The sequence below is a fragment of the Sinocyclocheilus grahami genome, unplaced genomic scaffold, assembly GCF_001515645.1.
Source record: "Sinocyclocheilus grahami isolate Dianchi unplaced genomic scaffold, SAMN03320097.WGS_v1.1 scaffold163.1, whole genome shotgun sequence".
Lineage (NCBI taxonomy): Eukaryota > Metazoa > Chordata > Actinopteri > Cypriniformes > Cyprinidae > Sinocyclocheilus > Sinocyclocheilus grahami.
In genome coordinates, this window is record NW_015505342.1 from 296633 (window position 1) to 305918 (window position 9286).

General features: G+C 35.6%; 1 protein-coding gene across 1 annotated transcript in view; it reads left to right on the forward strand.

The window, feature by feature from the left end:
* Positions 1-1897: 1897 nt before the first annotated feature.
* LOC107593036 (parathyroid hormone 2 receptor-like) overlaps positions 1898-9286 on the forward strand; it is a 26667-nt gene continuing 19278 nt past the window's right edge. Inside the window, exons 1-2 of the mRNA XM_016282613.1 lie at positions 1898-2180; positions 2836-2938. Coding sequence (XP_016138099.1) covers positions 2127-2180; positions 2836-2938 — 157 coding nt within the window. The 5' untranslated portion in view covers positions 1898-2126. The remainder of the gene's footprint in view (positions 2181-2835; positions 2939-9286) is intronic.

Here is a 9286-nt window from a genome sequence, read left to right on the forward strand (position 1 = left end):
AAGTAAATATATTTGTACAAATTATTTTCATTAAAAAAAGGGTATACATTTTATAGTGCATATTTCAGATGTGGCCCTTTATTCAGCGGTGTCTGGCACGTTTCAGCATGTGTCCCTTACATGCAGCGGTCCAGCAAATGAACACGATTCAAATAAAACAAAGACAATATGGTGCTCTGCCCAGAATGCAGAGGAAGGTGCAAAATCCCAGCTCAAGAGTCCAACAGAAAAGAGGATTTAAACAGAGACATGCGAGGGAGACAGAGAGAGGGGAACTTTCTGAAGCTGTCATATCTTGAAAGTGGTCTGATAAGGCTCTTCACACTCCGCCAAAAACCAGCTGCCTTCGGGGCAGATTTCTCCTTCTTACAAGACGGATTTGAAGGGGGGGAAATTCTGATGATGAATATGAAACCACATGAAGGACAAGATGAAAGAGGAGAACATAATAGAACGAGGGGCTTGAATTGAATGGAATAGAAATAATTCTGGTGAGGGTAGTTTTGTCTTGAACCTCAGTGTTGCGAGGCGAAGAGAAGAGAAGATGTCTGTTTGAGACAGATAATCAAGGTGGTTCGAGTTAAATTATTGTCCAAATCAGTGAAATTGATCTGAAATTGCTGTATATTCTCAGAAGAAGACGGATACAGAAAGAGATGCTGTTCACCTGTTTGAAACACTGAATGCTCTAACACAGCTGATTTTATATAAAATATAAAATTAGTCAAACTCATGAGAATGAGAAGATTCGATGTTGTGGCGGAATATAAAACTTCACGCTCTATTTTCACCAGAAGCTAAGCTTTTGGTTGAGAGGATTTATTTTCTTCATTTAACGTTAGCCGTCAGACAGCTATCCTAAAGACTTAAAACAAAACATTAAAGTAGCATTATAACATTGTAGATTTTGTAATATATATTTTTGAGTTAAAGGGGTCGTATGATGCGATTTCACGTTTTCCTTTCTCTTTGGAGTGTTACAAGCTGTAGTGGTGTATTACAGGTAAAATATGATATAAATACTGTTCGGTTTCTCGCACAAACAGATCGTTTCGTGTCTTAAGACATCAATGTGTCGTCACGCGCCGCAGGCTTTAATTTGGATTTGTCTGTACATGTTTTTTTTTACTCTCATAGATTTTGTTACCATTGCCATGCATTATAAGACTGACAGACTGCAACGGCTGGAGTTAAAAAAATTATAATTTGTGTTCTACTGAAGAAACAAAGTCACCTACATCTTGGATGCCCTGGGGGTAAGCAGATAAACATCAAATTTTCATTTTTGGGTGAACTATCCCTTTAAAGTGATAAATAGGTACTTATGATTTGTCAGCGTGCAGTGCGATTAAAAATACAAAAATAATTGAATATCATTTAGAGTTTAGAGGGGGCTGGGGGGGGGGGCTATCATGATTTTGTCTGAGCTATGAATAAAATATAAAAATTTAATAATTAATATTTTCTCATTTTATTTGTATTATCTTATTATTTTGGTGGATAGAATAAGTACGTTTGGGTCTAAATTAATTTCTATGATATTTAAGCCCCATCCTGGCGAGCCGCAACTCATCATGATTCTTAACTTGCCGCGATTAAAAATGTGGTGGACTGAGTCTCTGCTGGCTATACTGGATTGTCACATTTTATTATTATTTTAGTAATTTTAGTAATTTCATATAACACTATTTCTATTCATATTTTTTTCCAAGTAGGCCTAACTCTTGATTTATTTAAGAAGGTTTTTTTTTGGCAAGTTCCAGATAAACAAAATTAAATAAAAAGAAATACCGCTGCTGAGTGCAGTTGTGATTATGTAAAGTTATTCATTTGAATTTTGCGTAGTCATTTGAAGAGGGGGTTCCACCCCACCAGTGGATTGCGCAGAGATGCACCATCTCTCTCGTTTGTCTGAAGGACTATTTCTGCTGTAGGTGGTGGTATTCAATTCACTTGGCTTTCAGCAGATGCTGAGTTCAGTGCAAATGGAGCTGGATAAAACCACCGGAGGTGCAGGAACGGGGCACACTGAGCTTTACACACTGAGAAAACACTGAACACATCATCTGAGCAAATACAGTCAATTTACATACACAAGTCTTTTAAACGCTCTGAAACCGTTCAAAATGTGGATTATAGTACTGTGGATATTTTTGCTTGGTACTTCCGTCGAAGCTCAGGTAAGATGAACGAACTATTTGTTGCCATTTTTCATTCTCTTTTCACCTCAGCTTAATGTTTGTATTTCAATTTGAAGCCCAGAACACTTAGGCTATTAATTATTTCAACGTTTGACTTAATAACTCTGACAGATCTAAATGTTTAGCTTCCTGTCAGGTTCATTGTGAAAACTTCTTATCTTATTTAACTCTTAAAATCACTTTCAGCGACATCCCTAACGTAGATTCATGAACTTTAAAGAATATTTTTTTGACTTAGATTTGACCTCATAAATCATTTTAAGGCAAGCTGACCAACATTGTAAGGTCATGTAAAGTCAGATGTTGTGAATGGGGTTAATTTGTAAATATGACATAATTGTATTAAATGTTGCAGAAATATTTGGCATATTGCTAAATCTGAGGGCTGGATTGTTGGATTTAGTGTTGTTTTGTTTGACAAATGACAGATTGTAATGTAACTGCAATTAAACATGCAAATCTCTTTTGATGGTCTTCATGTTTTTCCAATTAACAATGAAGCTTGAAGGTCTGCTGGTGGCTTTAAGTCTACATGACACCTCCAAATCATCTGATTGGATGGTTTCTAATCAAATCTAAAATAAGCGTGTCAAGCTGTCAGACAATCAATATCTCGGTATTTGTCTCCGGGCAGCATGTGGACCCTGAAGGGGGATTAACAGCTCAGGAACAAGTTCTCCTGCTGTACGACATCAAACTGCAGTGCCTTCAGAACATCTCCGAACACAGTCCTGCCGGTAAGACCTTACCTGTGGATTCTGTTTGGTCCTCTGAACCTTTTTCCCTCTATTGTGATGTTCAGTGGAGCCCGAGAGGATAGATCATTTGCATAACTGATAGAAATATGGGAGGATCAAGATGAAAGTGACTCACACTAAAACACGTTTATGTCATTAGTTCATTTGTTCATTAGTTTAAAAGCCTTTTACATGTGAATCCACATCTGACGCATAATCCGTGGAACAGAATGTGACATTAGAATCTGCTTAGAGGATTTATCTGTCAAAATCTGCCACCAGAGAGATCCAAGATCCGTTTCAGCTGAAGAATCTCACATCTTTGGTTGGTTCATGTGGTTTCTGAGCTTGAATGTCTCTTGCTCCTGTCCAAGTGCCTTTGGTCTCTCTGCGTTGAGGATTTATTTAGACACTGAATTACCTTACAGTCATGTAATGTCTATATCTGCCCACTCATATAAGCATCTCAGCATATACACACAGTGAAGTCCAAATGATGGCACTAATGAAAATGTGTCAGCTTTGCATTTAATTTGATGCATAATATCGATCTCAGCTGTGATGGATTTGCCGCTTTTCTAGTTGGCCTCGTTTAATTATAACAACACCTGCAGGCTCCATTCTGTTTGATCCAATTCGATAGATTTTTTTTTTTTTTACAGACATTAAAGTGACAGTTTTCCATCTTAAATGCAAGCTGGGTGTATGTTGTTAAAAAGCTGGATTGGTAACCAGGTTGTGGGTTTGAATCCCAACAGGAGCAAGAATTCACTGGTGTAGGATTTACTTAACACGTAAAAGGAACGATACATTGAATTAAACATGACATTTTGAAGAAAAAAAGACTGAAATAGGATTTTCTTGTAAAATCTACTCCAATAATAAAGGCTGCAAACTGAAACTTCTGAAGCACAATTGCTTTCGGATGTGCCACAGCAAAAATACTCCACTTATGTACATCCAATCCAATCCTTTTGTACTCTGATGGGAGTTCGTTATGTCACAGAATAATAGTGTAGTGCGGCTTGTGAGTCACCCTGCTGTTTACAGAAGCTGACTCAAATTTATTGTTTTTCTTCCAATTTTCCTGCTATTTCTTCTTCCTCATTTACACGTGTTGGTCCTCGCATTGACCGTGTGTTAGTTGATTGTGCGACCAGGCATACCATTTACAAAATCCAGCAAGTTCCTGATCTGCATAGAACGCTGTAGTGTATAGCATCACAAAAATATTACCTTCATCTTTGTTTATAAATGAAGGAAATGATGTCGTTGCTGTGTGGTGTAAGAATTTCAACCTTGTTTAAAATAAGAGAAACTAGATCGAACTGTGTTTCGCATGATTCATTGACTCAACCACAAGACCCATGTTCATTCTTCGATGTATCATGTTTTTGAATGAATCGGTCGAGTGAATGACTCATTAGCCACGTTTACATGGACACTTTTTGTTTCAATCGGAATTATTTAATGAGTCCGAACATAGTATTTACAAGAACACTAAATAAAGTGGTTGCATTGATGTGCACGATTATATGTCACAAGCTTTAAATCAGATTTAATATTTTGACATGCGCACACTGCACAAATATAAAGAGTTTCCCACTGTGTTTGCATGCTAACCATCCTCCTTTTCTTTGTTTTAAAAAGCAGACTTATTTATCTATTTCAGCATGAAGCTTTGTGCAATGATGCTTATATTAATCAAGCGGTGAAAACAGCCATTCTCGGACCCAAAACAAGACATCTGCAGATGAGAGTTTGTAGCAAGCACTTGTGGCACAACGTTATCCTGCACCACTTCACAGACGATGAGTGTAAAGAGAATTTTGCGTCATGTGTCATTACGACATTTCTACATCATTGCACAAACGCAAAACTTTCCAGTTTCGGTTTTCAACCCGATCAGGTGTTTACATGTCCTATCGAACTGACCCCACCCCACTCAGTCTCAACCCGATTGAAATTTCGGGCATTTTGGGCAGTTTTATTCCGATTGAGGTGATTACATGGAGCATTTTCATTCAGATTGGACTTTTAAACGAATGTAAACCCACCTATTGACTCAGTCGAGTTGATTTGAATTAATGAATCAATTTGGAATGATTTAGCTGAGGTTAGTGTTGCCACCTATTGGCTTAACTATGAACCTTGCAGAAAGAGTCAACGCAGACAAGCGATATCAAACTGAACAGACACAGTGCGGCTGGAATATAAAAAAACAAATAATAATGATTCATGCATGTAGCAGACAATTTTATCCAAAGCGACTTACAGTGCATTCAGGCTACACATTTTTTACCAGTATGTGTGTTCCCTGGGAATTGAACCCATGATCCTTTGCGCTGCTAACGCAATGCTCTACCACTGAACCACAAGAACACATATTACATAATACATATTAACCACTTTTTACAACACAGAAGTAAGCTAGAGTAAATATTTTCTTTGAATGTTCGAGACTTCTGATTCATTGGTTTATAACTAAGAATAACAAAGTGCAGTAACGATAAAACTATTTGCACTATATCAAAACCAATGTGTCTAGATTACGACATTGAATTGAAATAATATGATAACAGTTTGCAATATCAAGCTATCAAGCAGCATAGTGGGCTGTTTTTGTACAGATAAAATAACTGGAAGCAAACACTGGAAGCCTCGCACATTTGCATCCGCTCTTACGTTAAAAATGAGGTGGATATGTGCTCTTGAAACTACGCTCAGTTAATCATATTCAAGGACCTGATTGCATAAACCGTATATGTCTTTCACAATTGTAGGCCATTTTATTTCCTAACAAAATTATAAGGCTCCCACCAGATGTTATACATTTTTAAATACATTTTAAACCTGCTGTAAAATTGCTTTTGTCTAAGGTTTATATTTGTAGTCATTTTCTTTTCATTTGGATATTTGTGCTGCTCTTCAAAGGCACGGTAAACATAAAGGCTATACAAAAGACCTCTCCTTTATTTGACAACCTTTGCTAATATTGGTTATTAGAGTTAATTAGAGTGTAGCCATTGTCATTTGCATCAGGTTGTCGAATGCTGAAATTTCATTTGCCATGGCAACTCTCAGAACATTCTCAGAATATTCAAGATACTCTAAATATATTTGATCATGTGTGGGCTCTGATATTACAGTTCTGTTTGTTTTATACATAGAGCTAAATTAAGGTTAGTTAGGAAAAAAAATTCCCAGTCAACTAACTGGCAAAAAGTGACCCAACTCAAATTCACCCTATGTGTATATGTATAAAAAAGAAAACATTCTCCATCATACTGAAAATGGTTTGTTTATTAAGTCAGGACCGAAAAATCAATCTCAACCCGATTGAAATTTCGGGCATTTTGGGCAGTTTTATTCCGATTGAGGTGATTACATGGAGCATTTTCATTCAGATTGGACTTTTAAACGAATGTAAACCCACCTATTGACTCAGTCGAGTTGATTTGAATTAATGAATCAATTTGGAATGATTTAGCTGAGGTTAGTGTTGCCACCTATTGGCTTAACTATGAACCTTGCAGAAAGAGTCAACGCAGACAAGCGATATCAAACTGAACAGACACAGTGCGGCTGGAATATAAAAAAACAAATAATAATGATTCATGCATGTAGCAGACAATTTTATCCAAAGCGACTTACAGTGCATTCAGGCTACACATTTTTTACCAGTATGTGTGTTCCCTGGGAATTGAACCCATGATCCTTTGCGCTGCTAACGCAATGCTCTACCACTGAACCACAAGAACACATATTACATAATACATATTAACCACTTTTTACAACACAGAAGTAAGCTAGAGTAAATATTTTCTTTGAATGTTCGAGACTTCTGATTCATTGGTTTATAACTAAGAATAACAAAGTGCAGTAACGATAAAACTATTTGCACTATATCAAAACCAATGTGTCTAGATTACGACATTGAATTGAAATAATATGATAACAGTTTGCAATATCAAGCTATCAAGCAGCATAGTGGGCTGTTTTTGTACAGATAAAATAACTGGAAGCAAACACTGGAAGCCTCGCACATTTGCATCCGCTCTTACGTTAAAAATGAGGTGGATATGTGCTCTTGAAACTACGCTCAGTTAATCATATTCAAGGACCTGATTGCATAAACCGTATATGTCTTTCACAATTGTAGGCCATTTTATTTCCTAACAAAATTATAAGGCTCCCACCAGATGTTATACATTTTTAAATACATTTTAAACCTGCTGTAAAATTGCTTTTGTCTAAGGTTTATATTTGTAGTCATTTTCTTTTCATTTGGATATTTGTGCTGCTCTTCAAAGGCACGGTAAACATAAAGGCTATACAAAAGACCTCTCCTTTATTTGACAACCTTTGCTAATATTGGTTATTAGAGTTAATTAGAGTGTAGCCATTGTCATTTGCATCAGGTTGTCGAATGCTGAAATTTCATTTGCCATGGCAACTCTCAGAACATTCTCAGAATATTCAAGATACTCTAAATATATTTGATCATGTGTGGGCTCTGATATTACAGTTCTGTTTGTTTTATACATAGAGCTAAATTAAGGTTAGTTAGGAAAAAAAATTCCCAGTCAACTAACTGGCAAAAAGTGACCCAACTCAAATTCACCCTATGTGTATATGTATAAAAAAGAAAACATTCTCCATCATACTGAAAATGGTTTGTTTATTAAGTCAGGACCGAAAAATCAATAAATGTTCAAGTGTGAAAGACAACATGGTGACATCTCAACCTGATGACCGTTGGAATCTACAAATAGATATACTGCACAGACAACGTTTGTTGATGCTCTTTCTTTCAATCGTCATCAGCAAACCACCAGGTTGAATTGAGCTGCGCTGATTCATTCACTCTGAATAAAGTTTCCAAATAGCATCATGCACTTTTAGCAATGCGGAGCCTCTTTTCTCCATTCAAGGAACTGACCGGTTGGTGTGGTGCTTCCATACAGAGACTCTGCCCTTTTCACACATCGATCTGCGGGGGTTTATTCAATGGTTGGCGGAATACTTGTTCTTAGAATGAAGACTTACAAAGGTGCCGAATCAATGAGCCTTGAGGAAGATAAAATGTTCATGTCGCCATGGGCTTTGAGGATATTCCTTTCATGTTCACTTTGCAAGATTATAATTTATATTCTTCTTCATTTTCTTGAAATCGTTCTGTTTTCAAATGCAGAGAAGTGCGATTTGTTTGATTAATAATGCATCTTTTGTATTGGAGCTTAATTAGTTGTCATGTTGGAAAATGTGTGAAAATTGCGGAGGCAAATATAGCTTTTATGCTTCGATGAAAGCATTATTGTCGCAATTATAAAGTCTGATAGCATGAGATGTCAAGTCTCACTTCAGATGACCCTGTTACCGTCTGTTACTAAAGAAACTATAATTACATTAGACAGTCCCCAATGGACTCTTTAACAGTTTTAATTAGGTTTATTTTTGAGTGAGAAACGGACCAGCAATGAAACATACAGACTGAATTTCTTCTGTTCATGATACGATCCACAATGTCATCTAGAATAGGGCCGGGGATACAGATTACAGATTCGATTCCAATTCAAACAATTTTAACTTGTCAGACAGATTCAAACTGTTAACTTGTCTTTTTTTAAGTTTAGTTCGGTTTTTGACTTTATTTTTTGGTAGATTCCAACAAATCATACACCATTTTGAGGTTTTTTTTAATGGAGATTGTGAAAATAAAAAGAACTCATTTTTGAAAATATGCTCATTTATGAACAATATAGCATAGCATATAGCACTATAGAGTTCAGATCATTACTCCTGGAAGAAGTTGATGAAATTATGTCATATGATGATTTTCTCTCTGACTGCTGACAAATCTGATATTGTTGAGATATTTTCGAGAAGCATGTGTGGTATCTGAGACTTAAGAAGGTTAAGAAGTCAATATACATATGTATATTATATATAAATATAAATAGTTTATATAGAAACAAAACACACTTTTCTTAAATATATGCATGCATGTGTGTGTATTTATATATACATAATAAATATACACAGTACACACACACACATACACGTATATTATGTAAACAAAAACTTTTGTTTTCGGATGCGATTAATCGCGATTAATCGCATCCGAAAACAAAAGTTTTTGTTTACATAATATACGTGTATGTGTGTGTGTGTACTGTGTATATTTATTATGTATATATAAATATACAAACATACATGTATATATTTTGAAAACTATGTATGTATATATATATATATATATATATATATATATATTTATTTATATTCAAGAATAATTTATATTATATATAAATATTAATATTTTATATATAAACAAAACTTACTTTT